The following is a 20,531-nucleotide window of genomic DNA, read 5'->3' as shown; positions in this document are numbered from 1 at the left end:
AACAATATAGGTGAACTACTTTAATGAGGCTCTTTTTGGTGTTTATGTTAGCAAAGATTAATATTTGTATAAGTATAAAGGCACTATACCATTTACTTTAGATGACATCCTGAAAAGACAAAACTGTAGAATCTGAAAGCTTACAGCTTTTACTAGAGATTAGGGATGAGAGAGATAATATATAAAGGGGGCAGTGTGAAGGAATTAGGAGTAGGGAGGGGTATTCTACAGGTGAAATATTCAAAATATTTGTCATCTAATAGAAACTTAGAACAGATACATCAATACCCAAATTCCACTTAATTTATAGTCAAAGATAGAAATTACCTGGAAATGCAGCCAACCTTCAAAAATGGAGAAATGCATTTTTTTGTACTTAGAAACAGCAAAAGTTAATCACAATCATTAAAAATAAATAATCTGTGGGAAGATGTTTTGAAAGTCAGTTCAGTCTGGCAAAGCAATCTAGTAACTGTTCACTCCCTTTAGCCTGAGGATTACACTTGAAAGAACCTAAGGATGAGGCACCTAAACCCCACATCCCACTCACAATTTCCCCTACTTCTGTAGGGAGAAAACAGTTCCATTTCAACACGAAAACACAATGATGGTTTTTAAGCAGTATGGTAAAAAAAAAAAAAAAAAAAAAAAAGTTAAAATTGGGCTGGAGAGCCAGGCGCAGGTGGCTCACACCTGTAATCCTAGCTACTCAGGAGGCTGAGATCTGAGGATTGCGGTTCAAAGCCAGCCTGGACAGGAAAGTCCATGAGACTCTTATCTCCAATAAACTACTAGAAACCAGAAGTGGCACTGTGGCTCAAGAGGTAGTGCACTAGCCTTGAGCTGAAGAGCTGAAGGACAGCGCCCAGGCCCAGAGTTCAAGCCCCACTACTGACAAAAAAAAAAAAATGGGCTGGAGACATGGATCCAGAGATAAAGCACCTGCCTAGTTAGTGTGAGGCATGGCGTTTTCAATCACCAGTGTCACCAAAAAGATAGGTTCCTTGATTTTGCCTGGGCTGGCCTTGGACTGTAATCCTACCTGTCTCCTAGGTAACTGGGATTACATCCATACATCATGTGCAGCTTGTTTTTTGAGATGCTCACTAATAATTTTACAAGGCTAGCCTCAAACCTCCACTTCCAATCTCTGTCCACGAACAACTGGTATTTTTAATATATGTATGTGTATTTCAATAGCATGCATTTTCAATATATATAGATAAATATAATTACATGATATATATTTTTATTTTTTATTTTTGTCGGTTGTGTGGCCTGGGCACTGTCCCTCAGTTCTTCAGCTCAAGGCTAGCGCTCTACCACTTGGCACTGTCCCTCAGCTCTTCAGCTCAAGACTAGTGCTCTACCACTTGAGACACAGCGCCACTTCTGGCTTTTTCTGCTAATGTGGTGCTGAAGAATTGAACCCAGGGCCTCATGCCTGCAAGACAAGCGCTCTACCACTAAGTTACCTTCCCAACCCCTATTTTCATTATATTTTGTAAATGCTGTGTTTGTATTGACACACTAATAGGACAGTGGAAGAGAAAAAATCTTAAATGATAAATGATAAATTGCCTGCCATGATGAATAAACAATTCTTGAATACCTGAGTTAAATGTGTCATTTTTTCATTGTTTGCTTTCAATTAATACTGGATTTAGTTTTTCACACATAAATACTAATGAAGAAAATTCAGCCTACAATTCTAGTTCAGCCAGTTTTTACTAACAATTAACTGTATATAGTTAAAAGTTAGGTCTTATCTGAACTGTGGCTTATATGTCATTTAAATTTTTTAAATTTATGGATAGCTACTTACCATATATTTTATGCTATATAATCATTTGAAAGCAAGATTTTCCTGAATACAATAAAAGTAATAACACCCTCATTTTTCATAATCAAGCATTAAAATGAGTGGTGAAGCAAACTTTCTTGTTTAAGAAAAATACACAAACAGAACATTTCCAAGATAAACACTGTTTCAGGAGCTACCATAACCAATGTTTTTCAACTTCAACAATACTTAGGTAAAGATAATCCTAACCTGCTATCTAATGTGGAGTTTACATTGCAACCCGAAAGTTAGTACTTAATCTTTTTTTTTTTTTTTTTTTTTTGCCAGTCCTGGTGTCTGAAATCAGGGCCTGGGCGCAGTCCCTGAGCTGCTTTTGCTCAAGGCTAACACTTACCACTTGAGCCACTGTGCCACTTCGCGCTTTTTCTGTTTATGTGGTACTGAGGAATCGAACCCAGGGCATCATGCATGTAGGTACTCTACCACTAAGCCACATTCCCAGCCCCTAGTATTTACTCTTTCTAAAGGAAAGTAAAATTAGAAAAAAAGTCTATTCCAAAGAGATAATATAAATTTTATATTAAGAAACTTTTTTTTACTTCTATACTGAGTAAAGGAGGTAAGCATACTAAGCAATTGTTTTTAATGGTTTCAAAGAAAATCAAAGACTTGCATATTTCTGGAACACTAACATTTACTTCCCATAGTTACTGTTAGATTGACAACTCAGGTAAATGACAAACTGAAAATCCAATACATAGATTACTTACTAAAAGTCTACACATACAGAATTATAGAAAAGGGAATATCAAGGCTTTTCATAAATTCTAGAAATTCACTACATTCATTACCTTTAAATTCAGAACTGAAATTAGATGGTGTTTGGAACTGAAGCAGGGGATGCATACACTGAGACATGTTGGAAATAGCTGCAGGCCAGAAGAAAAAGAACAAGGAAAAGCCGTGGGCCTTATCCATCCTGTTAACAAGGACAGCTCTCTCCGAGGCAGCTGCCATGCTGCACGGCCTTCCACCCTGCAGATCAAAGGCAATGGCGTTTAAGAAAAAAAACTGGATCCCAAATCCTATTAAGCACGTAAAATACATGTTAAACATCACCGTGAAATAGGGGTAATGATACAAGTGTCCTTGTTTCTGTTTCTCATTAAAAGGACCAGGTGCAGAAAGTCACGCCTATATTCAAAACTTGGAAGACTCGGACCAGAAGGATTATGATTCCTGGCCAACGAACAAAATGTTGGAGGTTGAAATCAGAAGAATCACGGCTTCAGAACATCCCAGGCAAAAAGTTCCTGAGACCCCATCAGAAAAAGGTGGTGTGGTTTGTGCCGGTCATCCCAGCTACAGTAAAAAGCATAAACAAAAGGATCACAATCTAGGACATCCAGTCAAAAAGCGAGACCCTGCCTGTTTGAATAACCAGAGCAAAAGAGGGCTGGAGGTGTGGTTCAACCAGGAGATGGCCACGCTTTTCCCTTCAAGCCTCGCATTACATTTATTTTTGTTGTGAATGCGGAAATTAGTACTTTAGAACTAAATTGATCTTTTATTCTTATTTTATTATCTTCACATAGGTACAGGAAAGGTAAGTTCGTCTTCTGTCACCTTGACTTGTCCTGCACAGTTAGGAGATGGGAGAAGGGGCTGTCCCCGGGGCTGCACCCAGCCAGCGGGTGACTTCTCAGTGACCTTCACCCTGGTCGGTGGTGGGCTGAAGACAGCACCGGGCCGGTCATACCGGGTGGGGACTGCCTTTAGGGTAAGCCAACCAGGACCCAGGAGGCCCGATGCCACGAGGGGTGTCTGCACAGCGACCCGCGGGGTGCCCCCCTTCACGGAGTGCCATTTATGTCACCTGCGAAGCCCCTGGGGAGCACCAGCATCCCACGAAGCTCAAGGCCAGCACCTGGGACCAGAAGCCTGCCAGGGGTTCCGCATCCTGACTGCAACGCGGCCCCCCCTCCTGGAGAAGTGATGGGGATCCGGCCTCCAGCTCAATGTCCCCACGTGACCTAGGGCCAGCGTCAGGGCAGCGCCGGGCCGCCGCCGCTGGCGCCACAATGGGGAGTCCTTGCCCAAGGCGCCCCCTGCCGGCCGGAGGAGAAACTACAGTGGTTGTGGAAGGCCCCAGGTGAGCCCCGCGCTGGGACTTGAGATTTCCAGGGTGGGCATGGTTGGTTCTTCCTCCCCCATTCCCTGGGAACCTGCAGCTTGGCTTGTTCTCCCCTGTCTCCACACTCCAAGGTGCTTGCACTTCACGTGCTTGCATTCTGCCTCTAGTTTAAAAAGTTTTCACCTAGCCGGGCGCTGGTGGCTCACGCCTGTAATCCTAGCCACTCAGGAGGCTGAGATCTGAGGATCGCGGTTCAAAGCCAGCCCGGGCAGGAGAAACCGTGAGACTCCTATCTCCAATAAACCACCAGAAAACCGGAAGTGGCGCTGTAGCTCAAGTGGTAGAGTGCTAGCCTTGAGCTGAAGAGCTGAAGGACAGCGCCCAGGCCCAGAGTTCAAGCCCCACGACCGACCAAAAAAAAAAAAAAAAGTTTTCACCTCTGAGGGTGGGCTTTGTTGATTTTTTTTTCCTCCATGAAGGTCCATCTACATCTTTTTTTTCTTGTTCTGTCTTTTTGGACAGCCTGGGTGCTGTCCCTGAACTCTTTTGATCAAGGCTAAGCGCTCTATCACCTTGAGCCACACCGCTATTCCATGTTGTTGTTGTGAGTAGTTTATTGGAGATAAGAGTCTCATGGGCACTTTTCAGCCCGGGCTGTCTTTGAACCCGTGATCCTCAGATTTCACAGTGGCTAGGACAGGCATAAGCCACCAGCACCCGGCTCATCCAAGTCTTTCTGATATTAACAAATTAACATGGACCTTTTAACTTTACTAAGAATTATTTAAAAATAGGAGTCTATTTCTGCCTGCCAAATGAACAATATTTGTTTTAAAATGAAATTCTATGCTTTTAAGAATGGTGATAGACTTCTGTTTTCCAAAACTTGGTAAATTCAGCTGTTTTTGTATCCTTCCTAATTTTCTTTGATCTTTTTCCATTCTTTTTTCTATATTTAAAAAAAAATGGCAGTACTGGGATTTGAACTCAGAGCATTACACTTGCCAGGCAGGTAGTCTACCAGTTGGGCCATTTTCCCAAAACTTTTGTTGTTTTTCAAATAGATATCACTTTGTGTTTAGCCAGGACTAGTCCTCCTATTTATGGCTCCTGTGTAGCTAGCATTACTGATGTGTACCATCTTGTGCAGCTTTTTATTGGTTGAGATGGCGTCTTGAGAACTTTTTACCCAAGATTGGTGTCAGACTGACCCTTCTGATCAATTACCTCCCAAGAATCTAGGATTGTAGGTATGAGCCAGAGTAGTGAACTTCTTTTTCTACAGTTTTAATGTAATTTCAACCATCATATGATAAAAACATGCAATAAATAAGCAATATTTAACCAGGAATCTTGTTCAAAATAAGCTTGTTATAAATGCATTGTCTTTGTATTCATTAATTATTCCTTATGAATAGTTATAGCACAAGTCATTTGTAATTTTGATAGCTTTCCTTAATATTAACATTTGTTTTGTAGGTTCAAAGGGAAAAACATGAAAAAGTAGAGTTATTGTTTTAATTGATGTAAAACATAGGCAAATATGATGTCTGAAGAGAATGATGAATCATGGAACATAGAAGATATAAGTGCACAGTTTAGGAAAGAATCTCAATCACAGTCAGTGAAGGAGCCTCAATTTATTAAAGAAAGATCAACTTCATTAAATGAAGCTTCTCATCACCAGGAAAGGAAATCTTCTGACCAGACGTTCGAAACCGACTCCGTGGAGGATACATTACAGTCGACATCCTCCTTTGAAAGAGACAGAGATGAAGACAAAAGGAAACAAATTCAGTTTACTGAAACAAGTACTACAGATACCAGCCCGGTGCCTGAACCGGAAGTAATTTCATCATTAGAAACCATTGAGGAGATTGCAGACATAATACTATCTGATGAGACAATAGAAAAAGTTAGTCCTCAAGTCTCTGAAGAAAATGAGGAAAGCTTTGTCTCAAACTCAGATCTGTTTACAGTTAATTTGGAGGCTCATGGTTTACAAGAATTCCCTAAGGACATCTTAAAAGTCAAATATGTAAAGTATCTATTCTTAAATAAGAATCAAATAAGAAGTTTTCAAGGAGCAGACCCAGCAGATCTTCTAGGACTTGAGATTCTGTCTTTGCAGGAAAATGGGTTAACATCACTCCCATCTGAAATTCAGTTACTTCATAATTTAAGGATATTGAATGTCAGTCACAACCAAATATCATCTATACCTAAAGAAATATCAGAGCTTGGGAATATAGCACAACTCCTTTTCAATAACAATTGCATCAAACATTTTCCTTTCTCTGGTTTAGAAAATCTTAAAAAGTTGAAAATTTTAAATTTGGGTAAAAATAATTTAGAATATATAGACACTATGCCTAATTTGAAAACCTTGAGTGTTCTCAATCTGGAATATAATCAGTTAACAATATTTCCTAAAGTTTTATGCTTTCTTCCAAACTTACTTTCACTGAATCTCAATGGGAACTCAATAGGCAGTTTGCCAAAAGAAGTTAGAGAACTCAAACATTTAGAAAAACTAACAATGGATCACAATAAACTTACATTTTTGGCTGTGGAAATCTTCCAGTTATTCAGAATGAAAGAACTTCGACTGGCTGACAATTTATTGGAAGATATTTCTTACAAAATTGAGAATTTCAGAGAGCTTAGGATCCTCATACTTGATAAAAATGTATTGAAAGCTATACCAGAGAAAATTACCAACTGCAGGATGTTGGAATACCTTAGTGTTAGTGATAATCAACTGACAGAACTACCTAAAAACATCCAGAAGCTCAAAAATTTACGAAAACTCCATGTAAACAGAAACAATATGATGAAAATAACTGACATGATCTCGCATCTTAGTAATATACGTAGCCTGGAATTTTCAGGAAATATGATTTTACATGTTCCCATTGAAGTAAAAAACTGCAGAAAAATAACTAAAGTTGGATTAGATTATAATAGAATAGTGTATTTCCCAGTGGGACTGTGTGCCTTAGAGTCACTTTATTATTTGACTTTTAATGGGAATTTTATTTCAGAAATACCTGTGGATATATCTTTCAGTAAACAACTACTCCATTTGGAGTTGAATGAAAACAAACTCCTCATATTTTCTGAACACCTGTGTTCTCTTATTCATCTTAATTACTTGGATCTTAGTAAAAACCTAATCAAGAAAATTCCACCATCTGTTTCAAATATGGTGTCACTCCATGTACTTATTTTATCTTATAATAAATTTGAAACTTTTCCAGCAGAATTGTGTACTTTAAGATATTTGCAAGTACTTGATATTTCCAATAACCAGCTACAGAAAATCCCTTCAGAGATACATAATTTTAAAAGAATCCAGAAATTAAACCTCTCAAGCAACCAATTTATGTATTTTCCTATTGAACTATGTCAACTTCAATCACTGGAAGAACTCTGCATAAGTCAGATAAATGGGAGAAAGGTAAGAGACTGCTATTATAAGTATATAAGTGTGTTGTACAGGTGTTTTAAACTTAAAGTGCTCCACAAAAATATGGTTTATAGATACACTTCTTTTTTTTGTGCTGCTTGTGTTTTTTTTAAATTTAATTTTATTTTATTTGTGAACATACTGTACAGAGGAGTTACAATTACGTGGGCAGGATAATGCGTACATTTCTTACCAAACATTGCAGCCTCCTCCTTTGTTTGGCCTTCACATCCCTTCCCAGCCTCCCCCCTCCCCCGCAATCCCAATCCTCCTTCCCCCCTCTCCCCCCCCCCCCCGCACCTACATTGTAAAGCTAGTTTAGATACACTTCTTAACATAAAGAGTTACAGGAACATTTTCACTTCAATTCAATATGAATTAAATAAAACTGACAATTTTCTACATCTTTGTTCCAGTTTAAAAGGAATTTTAAAGTTACAAATGTCATATAAACACATCTCTGAAAATCTATAAATTTGAGACAATATGTTAGAAAAAATCCCACAAGCATATTATTATAATAATACTGACACAGGCTGAGGTCAACTTACTTTTCATCTCCTTTTTCCTATGTGAGTTTGTAATTAAGTAATTATAAAACCACTGAACATACTCAATTTTAATTCTATTTTCTCCCTTCATATTGCATTTCTCCTAAGCATTTTTCCTAGATATGTAATCTTCCCAATAATTATAACCAGTGTATAACTGATGTTGCTAATAATTATTGTTAAGTACTTAGAAAGTTGTATTTTCTCTAATGCTGTGTTAAATTTCTTCATAAAGATAATCTTTTTTTGTATTTTACACTGTTTCCTTAGGAAAATTTCTCTGGAGAATTGCTAGATCAGGGCCTGCCTTTCTTCCTTTCCTTTCCTTTCCTTTCCTTTCCTTTCCTTTCCTTTCCTTTCCTTTCCTTTCTTTTCCTTTCCTTTCCTCTTCCTTCCTTTCCTTTCTTTCCCTTCCTCCCTTCCTTTCCTTCTTTCCTTCTTTCTTTTTTTTCTTTTTTTTTGTCAGTCATGGGGCCTGAGCGCTGTCCCTCAGCTCTTCAGCTCAAGGCCAGTGCTCTACCACTTGAGCCACAGCACCACTTCTGATTTTCTGGTGATTAATTGGAAGTAAGATTCTCATGGACTTTCTGGCCCAGGCTGCTTTGAACCGTGATCCTCAGATCTCAGCCTCTTGGGTAGCTAGGATTACAGGCATGATCCACCAGCACCTAGCTTCCCTCCCTTTCCTCCCTTCTCTCCCTTCCTTCCTTCCTTTCTTCCTTCCTTCATTCTTTTCTTGCTTCTTTCCTCCCTCCCCCTCCTTTCTTTCTTTTTGTGCTGGTCATGGGTCTTGAACTCAGGGCCTACATGCTGTTCTGAGATTTTCTGTTCAAGGCTAGTGCTCTACCACTTGAGTCACAGCTCCAGTTTTGGCCTTTTGGTGGTTAAGAGAAGATAAGAGTCTCACAAACTTTCCTGCCAAGGCTGGCTTCAAACCATGATCCTCAAAGCTCAGTCTCCTCTGTGTGTGTGTGTGTGTGTGTGTGTGTGTGTGTGTGTGTGTGTGTGTGTGTGTGTGTGTGTGTGTATTTGGTATATGTATATATACTGATATAATGCTTATACCGACTTGTCTAGAATCTCAGTAATCACAATATGACTATGTTTAATACTAAACTAAAAGTAAGATAGCTTAATATCTGTTCCTAAAAACCCTAGTTCTGTGATCTTTTGCTTTAAAAAGATCTATCATTTGTCTCCTACCTTGATCCTTCCCTCCCTCAATGGCTGAGGAAATAATTCAGTGATAAATCTGACCTTTCATTAAGGAGAAAGGTTCTTGCCTCTAATACTGGCTATTCAGGTAGTAGAGATCAGGAGAATCTCAGTTCAAAGCCAACACAGGCAAAATATTAGCAAGACCTCACTAACAATAAGGTGATTATAGTGGAATGTGTTGATTAATGATCCAGCTATATGAGAAGTATGAGTATACAGAATATAGACTGAGGCCAATCCAAGCCTCATTCAAAAATAGTTAAAAGAAAAGGGTGGGGGTGTGGCCCAAGTAGTTGAGTACTTACCAAGCAAGCACAAACCCTGAGTTCAAATCGTTGTATTGCCTAAATATATTACATACATACATACATACATACACACATACATGCATACATACATACATACAATGACATCTGTTATCTATTTCCAGCAAGACAACTCCAGAAACAAGTCCAGAACATTAGTTCCATGTACTTATGTAACTTAGCGGTACATGCTGTATTTTCAAAAAGTTGCTATTGTACTCTTTTTAGTTTTAAATATAATCATCAGCTAATTCCTTTACTAATGTATGATCCTTTCCATCTCCTTTATGTATATGATGTCTTCCTTCAATGCTGTGCCCTTGATTCTCTGTTTTAAGAACTTCTTAGACCTCATCATACCTGCTGTCACTTCCATGTACATAGTAGTCCCCAAATGTGCATAATTGGAGCTATCTTGACCAATACTCAGTCTCATAGTTTACAAGTTCTCCTGGAGTTTCCAATGTCACTTTTCCTATTCTGGTCCCTGTTTATCACTGAGCCTTTCATGCGTAGATTACTTTGAAAACCTCCTAGATATCCTCTTATCCTCTCTGACTTAGTTTCCTTTATAGTAAACCTTTATAGTAAGTCAAAACAATCAGACTTCATTCCAGAGGACAATTCTTAATAGTCCTGAATGCAGTTAATTTGCTGGGAGATGCCCAGAATCCTAGCACTCCAAAGTCTGAGTCAAAAAGAGTTGAGAGTTTGAGACAAATCTGGTGTATACCCTATTATTCAAAAAGAATATCCTATGAAAATATGCAAGTGATGTTTTCAACCAGAGAACTGAGGGGATTTGAATTCAGGACCATGAGCTTGCTTGGCTTCCATGTTTGACTTGTGCTCTACCACATGGGCCATGCCTTCAGTTCAGCTCTTTGCTGGCTATTCTGTGATGGAGTCTTTGAACTTTTCTGCCTGGTCTGGCTTCAAGTAAGATACTGTGGACCTCAGCCTCCTGAGCTAGGGAGAATTACAGACTAAAACTACCGGCACTGGGCTTTAATCCTACTCTTCTTAAAAGTCCATTCAAATTTCATCTTTCACATAAAACTCTCCTTTACTTCCCCAACTTATTCTGATGTACCTTCAAAGTATATGTATCTGGAATTATAAAAGCATAATTCATTTTTTTGTTACAGCTAACAAGACTTCCAAAAGAGCTGTGTAATATGACTCAGCTTAAAAGACTTGATATCTCATATAATGTGATCAAAGAGATTCCAGGAAACATAGGGCAATTGAGAAATCTGGTTAGATTTGATGCAGTCAGCAATCAAATAAATTATCTTCCACCATCGTTTTTATCTTTAAAATCTCTCCAGCAACTAAATCTAAAGGGTAAGTAGCAAACATCATCAATAGGTCGAATATAAATGACATAGTTGCAAATTTTGCTGAAGAGATATTAAGCAATGTATTCACAGGCACAGGAAATGGGAACAGTTCCAGTCTTGTCTGGAAATATCAAGCATTGCATATGTCTTCTCTTTCAAAACCTGAACAAATCTTTTTATAACACATGCTGGTTCTCCTGATCACACTCAACACACTAGTAGCTTACATGCCTTCAAAAGTTATCTTTTTTTGGGGGGGGGGGTTCCAGTCATGGGGCCTGAACTCAGGGCCTAGGCGCTATCCCTCAGCTCTTCAGCTCAAGGCTAGCGCTCTACCACTTGAGCCACAAGCCATTTCCGGCTTTTTTCTTTTTGCTTATGTGGTGCTGAGGAATCGAACCCAGGGCCTCATGCATGCAAGGCAAGAGCTCTACCACTGAGCCACCTTCCCAGCCCCCAAAAGTTATCTTTTACAAACTCAAAACAAAAGGGATATGAAAAAGTAAATCACAGCTGGGTGCTGGTGTCTCAGGCCTGTAATTCTAACTGAGGCTGAGATGATGTGAGGATGAAGGTTCAAAGCTAGTCCAGGCAGGAAAGTCCATGAGTCTTACCTCCAAACAAAAACCAGAAAACCAGAAGTAGAGCTGTGGCTCAAAGTGGCAAAGTGCTAGCCTTGAGCAAAAGAGCTCAGGGACAGCACCTGAGCCCTGAGTTCAAACCCCACAACCAACAGAAAAAAAGATTACTTGAAAGATATCAGAAGATATTCCTAAAAGTACATGAAATACTAGGTTAGTATTTTTCATAATTCCTACCATGAAATATTCACATTTACAGAAAATAATAAATGCCTATGTATTCATTTTTACATACTGGCTGCTAGCATTTTGCATATCCTAGACAAATGCTCTATTTGAGCCATATACTCCTAGCCACTTTTGCTTTTAGTTATTTTTCAAACATGGACTGAGATCCTCCCACCAATGCTTACACACCATTGCTTCCCAGCTTGATTTCTGAGATAGGGTCTTGGTAATTTTTGATTTTATAGAAAGGCATAATTCAATTACTTTTCTTTTACTATTAGGAAACAATCTGACAGATCTGCCTAGTGGTATCCACAACCTTTTTTCACTAAAGGAGATAAATTTTGATGACAACCTTTTGCTGAGACCTCCCATGGAAATCTGTAAAGGAAAACAATTATATACCATTACACGATATCTACAAAAGGCAGATGAAAGAGATGGTAGGTGATGAGTGCTCTATGTCAATAGGAGCGATTTCATGGTATCATTTGTATATTAAAAGATAGGTAGCGATGATTGAAGGCATTCAATTAGCAAAGCCAATAGAATATCATCTTCACTATTCTGAAAGTTAGGCATTTATTTTCTTATTCAGAATAATTTAATTCAGAACTACACAAACTGAACCTTTGAAAAGAGGCAAATTCCATGGAAAGGTGGGCTACTTCCTACACATTGACCTCAATACCTCTTTCTTTCTTTCTTTGTGGGGCTTGAACTCGGGGTCTAGGTGCTGTCCCTCAGCTCTTGTGCTCAAGGCTAGTGCTCTACCACTTTGAGCCACAGCTCTACTTCCAGTTTTTTTTTTTTTCCGGCTTTTTTTCTTTTTGCTTATGTGGTGCTGAGGAATCGAACCCAGGGCCTCATGCATGCAAGCCAAGCGCTCTACCGCTGAGCCTTCCCAGCCCCCGTCCCTGAGATCTTATCTCCACTTAACCACACAAAAACTAGAAGTGAGCCAGGTGCCAGTGGCTCAGGCCTGTAATCCTAGCTACTCAGGAGGCTGAGATCTGAGGATCACGGTTCAAAGCCATCCCAGGCAGGAAAGTCCGGGAGACTCCAATAAACCATTCAGAAAATCGGAAGTGGGGCTGTGACTGAAGTGGTAGAGCGCTCACCTTGACCTGAAGAGCTGAGGGACAGCGCCCAGGCCAAGAGTTCGGCCCAGAGTTCAGGCCCCACGACCGGACCCCCCCCCCCCCCACCCAAAATAAGAATCTCAGGGACTTGCCTGCCTGGGATGGTTTCAAACCACAATACTCAGCCTTCTGTTTAGCAAGGATTACAGGCATGACCACCAGTGCTCGGCATTAGTCTTTTCGTAGGCTTTGCATCCTAATTGTGGCCTGATCCAGAGAATACATAGATGGATTGCTTTATTTCTAATGTTTTTTTTTAAATAGATAGTTTTTCTAACAGATATATTTGCCTTGAAGGAAGTCTGTAGATATTTCCACTGATGCCTATTAGTTTGGGCCCCTCTGCAATCATCTGTTTGCCATCTTTGAAATTAAAAGACCATAGTAGCTGTCTTTAACTTTCTGTGTAATCCATGTTAATTATTGTTACTAAAAAGGAATATCCCACAATAATTCTCTTTCTGTAAAATGAAGATTTGGGTTTTTTTTCCCAAGGATCCACAAAGTATTTCTGATGTTTTAGGAGAAAGGATACTGTTATGGAATTAACCTCCTAGCTAAAATTGTGTTGCTCAAGTTCTCAAGGAAGGAGGATTCACTGTAGTCTTTTTTTTTGGGGGGGGAAGGGGTCCGGTCGTGGGGCCTGAACTCTGGGCCTGGGCGCTGTCCCTCAGCTCTTCAGCTCAAGGCTAGCGCTCTACCACTTGAGCCACAGCGCCACTTCCAGCTTTTTTCTTTTTGCTTATGTGGTGCTGAGGAATCGAACCCAGGGCCTCATGTATGCAAGGCAAGCACTCTACCACTGAGCCACCTTCCCAGCCCCTCATTGTAGTCTTTATGGGAAAATGCAATAGGCAATGGCAATAGATCAGAGAGAGAGAACCTCACTTAAGTTTCTGTGTATTCAAGAAAGTCTTCCTACTGCAGCTTAAGCACCCATAAGGGTGAGGAGAAGTCCTATGGGGGATGTATTTATTCTGCAATTATCAAAAATCATAAAGTCTCTCTATGAAACTTTTACTTGTAGGATTGGAATTTTCATGGCATTGTCATATATGCATGGAATAGAAAAACCAGGGCTGGGAAGTGGTTCAGTGGTAGAGTGCTTGCCTTGTCTGCATGAGGCCCAGGGTTTGATTCCTCAGCACCACATAACCAGAAAAAGCTGAAGTGGTGCTTTGGCTCAAGTGGTAGAGCACTAAAGAGCTGAGGGATAGTGCCCAGGCCCAGAGTTGAGGCACCACGACTGACAAAAAAAAAAAAAGAATAGAAAAACTAGGGATCTGGAGGCACATGGCTCAATTGGTAGAGTACATGCCTAGCAAGCAGAAGGCTGTGAATTCAATCCCCATTACCTCTAAAAATAAAGGAAGTAAAGAGAGAGAAAGAGAGAGAAGAAAACCCAAAATATATTTGAGATGAACATAGTGAATGGAAGATCTGAAGTATAATACTAATATATATAATTCAATACTGACATATATTTGATAGAAATACAGAGGAAAACAAAATATTAATTCAAAATGGAGTATCTTCTTCAAAAGAAATAGCTAAAATTTCTTTTATTTCCAAATATAGAGAAAATCTTAGAGAAGATAATGAAGGTTGTTGCCAGTAATATCAGTGAAACAAATTTTGAATTTTTGCATCAAAAACTAAACCTGGCAAGCTCAGAAACCAGTATCTCAAAGAGGTATGTAGGAATGACATTTACGTCATCTTTATAATATGTGGTTTTGACATAGTCATGTTAAACTCTTATTTGTTATGGAAGATTTATTTTAGTTTATTACACATTTGAGATTCATGTTGGGAAGGCCATAGAGTCAAAGAAAGAAAAAAGTCTCTAAAGATAAAAATGCTTGGTTTTTAATCCAGCTGGATTTCGTGACTCTGGAAAGACCCTTTAACTTTTGTGTGCCTCAACTTCTTCCCTGGTACAATAGATTCTAAGAGACTTGTCTTTAGACTCAAGTGAAATCAAGCTGTAAGTATGTGGTTAATAGTAGTATTTGTTTATAATCCACAATTATTATTTGCAGTCTTGAGAACTGAATGTAAGTTGAATTGTTGACTTATAAGGAAACAAGGGATACCATTCATGTTCTATGTGCCAAACTTTGTGGCAAACTTTCATATAGACACTTTACTGATTATTTACTGATTAATTTTAGGCTCACTTTAATTTGGTAAATGGGTTTGAAAAACTTATATATACAATTTAAGTTTGGTTATTAAAATAATTGTTACTTAATTTTTTTCAGCAATGTTCCATTAAAGGAAAGAGCCTACCAAACTTTGGTTAAATGGAAAAATGAAAACCCATCACTCACTGCTGCCGCTTTAAGAGACCAACTAGTTCGGACACTAAAAATGATTGGAGTTTATGAAATAATGGACAAGATAACAGCTTTAACTCTTTATACACGTGCAATTAAATTCTAAACGTTGGAAATTTATGAAGCATTTACATAGTTGAAGCTGGATTTTCAAGTCACTTCATTTCATCAAACAAGAGTATTATCACTTTCCATTTATGACTACGCCAATTCATGACTACAATTCTAACGTTAGCACAATAAAATATTATAGACAGTTTTGTATATTTTTCTGTTGCCTTAGAGTGATATTGAATTTGCAAATAATTTCATGAAAATTTCTGATGTAAGCCAGGTAGGTGCCAGTGGCTTACATCTATAGTCCTAGCTACTTAGGAAGCTGAGATCTGGAACAAGGTTCAAGCCAACAGGGCTGGAAGCTAGGCTTAAGTGATAAGAGCAGCAGCAGAGCAAGCAAACCTAATGAGTGAAAGGCTCTGAGTTAAAAAATTGTTATACTTTTGCATAAGACTTACAGGTAGCAAGATTTTCCTGTTTTGGTGCTCCTCCCTTTTTTTTCCTACTAGAAATCACCTTCCATACAGGGAATATATTTAACACCTTATTCCTTTGCCATAGTCACTAACACCAGAGTCTTTGATGTATTTAAGGACAGTGATTGACTCAGGGAAAGCCATTTGACTTGTTATGGCATTAAAAATTTCCCTTGGGTAGAAAACTAAAGTTAGATCCTTATATATCACCTGCACCAGAATCAATTCCAAATAGGTCAAAGATCTCAAGGTGAAAACAGACACCCTGAAAACTTATTACAGGAGAATAGAAGAAACTCTAGGGCCCCTTGGCACAGACTGAAATTTTCTTAATAAAGACCCAGAAACACAACAAATCAAAGAAAGTTTGGAGAAATGGGATTGCATTAAACTGCAGAGCTTCTGCTTGGCAAAGGATGTAACTAGCAAGATCAGTAGAAAGGCCACAGATTGGGAGAAGATCTTCACTAGCCATACAACAGACAAGGGCCTCATACCTAAAATATATTTAGAATTCAAAAAATTAGATTTCCCCCAAAACAAATCTCAAAGAAACAACCACCCCATTGATAAGTGGTCTAAAGACTTAAAGAGAGACTTCTCTGAAGAGGAAATAATGGCCAATAGATACCTGAAGAAATGCTCAACTTCTGTGTCCATAAAAGAAATGGAACTCAAAACAACATTGAGATTCCACCTTACCCCAGTGAGAATGGCTATAATCAAGAAATCTAATAACAGATTCTGGAGGTGACATGGCCAAAAGGTAACATAACTACATTGTTGGTGGGAATATAAATTTGTTCAACCACTCTGAAAGCACTATGGAGGTTCCTCAAGACTTCACATGGAGTTCTTGGGTGACTCAGCAATCCCACTTCTGGTCATTTACCCAAACAATCACAAACAAGGCCACACTAAAGCTTCTAAAGCTATCAGCATTATTTCAACATTAGCTAAGATATGAAACCAACCCAGATGCCCCTCATTAGATGAATGGATCAAGAAAATGTGACATATAGAATGGAATTCTATGCTTCCATCAAAAAGAACACCACCACCTCATTTGTAAGGAAATAGAAGGACTTGGAAAAAAATCATTTTGAGTGAAGTAAGCCAGGCCCAAAGAAACATAGGTCCCATGGTCTCCCTTATTTGTAATAATTGAATAAAACTAGGATAATCTTAGCAGATGAGCAGAATTGCTCAATAGCTATGTACATATGACCATATAAGGCAATGTGAAATGAACTCCAAGACATGGAACCAAGAGGTTTTTCTTGTTGTTCTTCTCAATGTACTACATGATTTCTTTTTTCTTTTGTGATTTATCCCCCCTATGGTTTACCCCCTATTGATAGTGCATTTGATTTTGGTACCCTGAGTGCTGTATATACGTTTATCTGAACTGGTGAAGGGAAGGGGAACAACAAAATGGTGAGACAAAGGACAAAGGGAGAGCCTAGGTACCAGTGATACAAGACAATATGTTAGAAATGATCTGTACAACTTAGGGGGGGGGGGCTGTAGGGGAAAAGGAAAGAGGGAGAAAAATAAGGGAAGGGGTAACAAGTTAGACAAGAAATGTAATCACTACCTTACTTATATAACTGTAACCCCTCTGTGCATCACCTTGACAATAAAATTAAAAAAAAAATAAAATAAATACTGACTACCATTAGGCCATTTGAAAGTTGCTTGACTATCGAAGAAAGATTTATCCTATCAGAAAGTAAAAATAAGAACATAAAGCTGGGCATCCATGGTTCACACCTGTAATCCTAGCTACTCAGGAGGCTGAGATCTGAGGATCGCAGTTCAAAGCCAGCCTGAGCATGAAACTCTGTGAGACTCTTAGCTCCAATAAATGACTCAGAAAACCAGAAGTGGTACTGTGGTTCAAGTGGTAGAGCACTTGTCTTGAACTGGACAGTTGAGGAATAGCGCCCAGGCCCAGAGTTTAAGCCCCACGACTGACAAAAATAAAAATAATATCTATCAAAAAAAAAATTTTCCTTGGGCTTTTCTGGAGAGCTATAAGGAAGTTGCACTCGTTCTGCTGGTAAGGTTTTTAGTTTTAGTGTCTTGCTAGACATAGCTTGTGATAGTCTGTTGAGAGATTTATGTATAGAACCCATCTGTATTTGTGTGGGCCCCAGTTCAGCCTTGTCTAAAGTTAATTATACTTCTGAACTATATCACTAGCCCTCTATATTTCTTTATAGGAACCATGCTGATCTCAGGCTAGTGCTGATAGTCTTTATGGTTAATGAAATTGCAGAATCTTTAAAAATGGTAAGTCCTATTAGTTTTTATGATGGTTTGTTATGTCACTCTACAATATTTTGAGTGCATTTCCCACAGTTTACCTTGGATTATTATGAACCAAACATGGACTTTAGTACAATTTTTTTTTGGGGGGGGATCCGGTTGTGGGGCCTGAACTCTCGGCTTGGGTGCTGTCCCTCAGCTCTTCAACTCAAGGCTAGAGCTCTACCACTTGAGCCACAGCACCACTTCCGGCTTTTTTTCTTTTTTCTTATGTGGTGCTGAGGAATCAAACTCAGGGCCTCAGGCATGCAAGGCAAGTGCTCTACCACTGAGCCACCTCCCTAGCCCAGCTGCTTAGTTTTATAAAAGTCAAATAAACTGTCTTGACAGAGAGACTTTGTAAGATGCTATGTTCTAATGAGGCTTTAATACTTACTATATATATATTTAGTGTAGGTATTTAAAAAAGAACTTAGCATGTATTTTTTAATGCTTTAAAAATACAACACCAAGTTTACATTATTTATTTTCACAAAACAGATCAGGTTAGACATTTTTGAGTTGGGGGCTTTATATGTTATTTTCAGTTTGTTTTGATTTTTTTATATTTTAAATTGTTGCCACTTGTTTATCTTTATATATCCCCAATACTGGAGATACTGTGTGAAGATTTTTGAAGAATTATAATTTATGTTGCTTTTTTTTTTTTTTCAAATTTGACTCTTCAAAAGTACAATACAATTGAGTTTTCATGTAAGCTGATAAGTACATTGGACACTTATCAACAAATGAAGAGAAGTTCTTTTTTTTTTTTTTTTTTTTTGGTTCCCGTCGTGGGGCCTGAACTCTGGGCCTGGGCGCTATCCCTCAGCTCTTCAGCTGAAGGCTAACACGCTACCACTTGAGTCATAGCACCACTTCCGGCTTTTTTTTTCTGCTTATGTGGTGCTGAGGAATCGAACCCAGGGCCTCATGCATGCAAGGCAAGCGCTCTAGCACTGAGCCACCTTCTCAGCCCCTGAAGAGAAGTTCTTTGAGAACTTGGCTCTTTGGATCAGTACTCCAGTCTTGCCTTTTGCTGATTATCTTGGAAATGGAGTCTCACTGACTTTTCTGCCAAAGCTGACATCAATCAAATCTGGTTCCTCTATATATTAGCCTTCTGAGGATTACAATGAGCTGATAAGACACTGTTGTCTGGCTTTAATGTTTTTGATCTGTCTCATTATGATTTGGGTTGAATTGTGGTATTTTAAGGTGGACAGTGGTGCCATGTCTATGTAGGCATCACAGGAGGGCAGAAGGGTGGGAAGAGATGAGTTTAGGTTTTGGATTTACTGAGATGAAATTATATAAATTATATAATTCACTTAAAATCTATTTCCTTATTCATTTTCTCATGTTTATATACTATGCTTATGCTTTCAAAAACATACTATTGCCTACTTTATTGTGTAAAATGGCCTTTGAAAAGTTCTGCAGTTTTTCTCAAATCATTTTAAAATGTTTTTTAAAGAATTTTTCCAGAATTATACAGAAATATATATGTTCATTTATATGTCTATAAATTATGTATATTTTAAGAATTTCAATCTTTCAGGATTTTAAACCTTATGGATTGGTACTAGGGCTTGGTCTGGGCGCCATCCTGACAAGCCTAGAGCTCTATAAATCACAGCTCCACTTCCAGATTTCTGGTAGTTAACTGTAGATTAGTCTCACACACTTTCTTGCCCAGGGCTGGCTTTGAATTGCAATCCTCAGATCTCAGCCTCATGATGGCTAGTATTAAAGGCATGACATATCAATGCCCAAGTTTTTGATCTTTCAGGATTTCAACATTTGGGATTATGGTGTTTAGGATTGTGTCTTTTGGGATTATGGCCCAAATTTACTTTACTGTGTCAGGAAGTGACAGTCGTGTACAAGATAAAGACAAGCCTGGAAGAGACTCCTGTTGCAGTAGGATCCTGTTGCAGTAAGGCAGACAAGGCCTTACCCAAGGCAGTGGCAATGGGAATGGAGAAACTTTTAAGAGAAGACTTAGAGGATTTGTTGACAGACTAGATAAAAGGAAGTGTGGTCAGTGGTGCCATCGCTATGTAGGCATCATGGGAGAGCAGAAGGGTGGGAAGAGATGAGTTTAGGTTTGGGATTTCCTGAGATGAAATGATCTTTAGGTAGAAGTATCTAGCAGGCAATTGTCCCTATTCGCTTCCAAAGGGCCTTGCAGTTTTGTGTTGCTCCTTGTATCCCCAAACTTAGCACACAACCTAGCTTTAAATCAATAAGTCAATCTGGTCTGGACCTCTGTTAATCATCTGGAAGGAGGGTTAAATTAAGATCAAGGTTTCTCCTGCTGCAAAACCCTTGGGCCTCTAAATCCTCGAGATAACGGGTGTTCTTGGGAAATGTGACCGTAAATAACAAGCTCACGACATACCTTCCACGTTTATTTTCTTACCCTTGTTTTAACAATCCAGCACACCAGATAATCAGCGTTGGTTTAGCTCTCCGGCCTCGTACACACTACCTGTCACACTGATTTTGACCGGGGTAGGACAGGGCTCATCTCCCGTCCCACCCTGCAGGAGGTAGCAGCTATCTTCGAGA

At 39.0% G+C, this 20,531-nt stretch overlaps 2 protein-coding genes across 2 annotated transcripts in view; one reads left to right on the top strand and one right to left on the bottom strand.

Moving 5' to 3' along the window:
* The window catches only part of Ankib1 (ankyrin repeat and IBR domain containing 1), a 131,683-nt gene extending 127,888 nt beyond the window's left edge, over window positions 1–3,795 (bottom strand). Inside the window, exons 1-2 of the mRNA XM_069996473.1 lie at window positions 3,681–3,795; window positions 2,656–2,839 (exon numbers count right to left, since the gene is read on the bottom strand). The gene's annotated coding sequence lies outside the window, so the exon portion shown is untranslated. The remainder of the gene's footprint in view (window positions 1–2,655; window positions 2,840–3,680) is intronic.
* Window positions 3,796–3,883: 88 nt separating this feature from the next.
* On the top strand, window positions 3,884–15,354 carry Lrrd1 (leucine rich repeats and death domain containing 1). Its single transcript, XM_069996467.1, has 6 exons — window positions 3,884–3,956; window positions 5,418–7,398; window positions 10,630–10,828; window positions 11,915–12,076; window positions 14,354–14,468; window positions 15,040–15,354. Exons 2-6 carry the CDS (start codon window positions 5,482–5,484, stop codon window positions 15,218–15,220), a joined length of 2,574 nt encoding a protein of 857 aa, XP_069852568.1. The 5' UTR covers window positions 3,884–3,956; window positions 5,418–5,481; the 3' UTR covers window positions 15,221–15,354.
* Window positions 15,355–20,531: the final 5,177 nt, after the last annotated feature.

This window comes from Dipodomys merriami, unplaced genomic scaffold (assembly GCF_024711535.1).
Source record: "Dipodomys merriami isolate MVZ:Mamm:240054 unplaced genomic scaffold, mDipMer1.0.p SCAF_5, whole genome shotgun sequence".
In the NCBI taxonomy this organism is placed as follows: domain Eukaryota; kingdom Metazoa; phylum Chordata; class Mammalia; order Rodentia; family Heteromyidae; genus Dipodomys; species Dipodomys merriami.
Note: the sequence above shows the minus strand (reverse complement) of the source record. Positions and strands in the feature narration are given on the sequence as shown.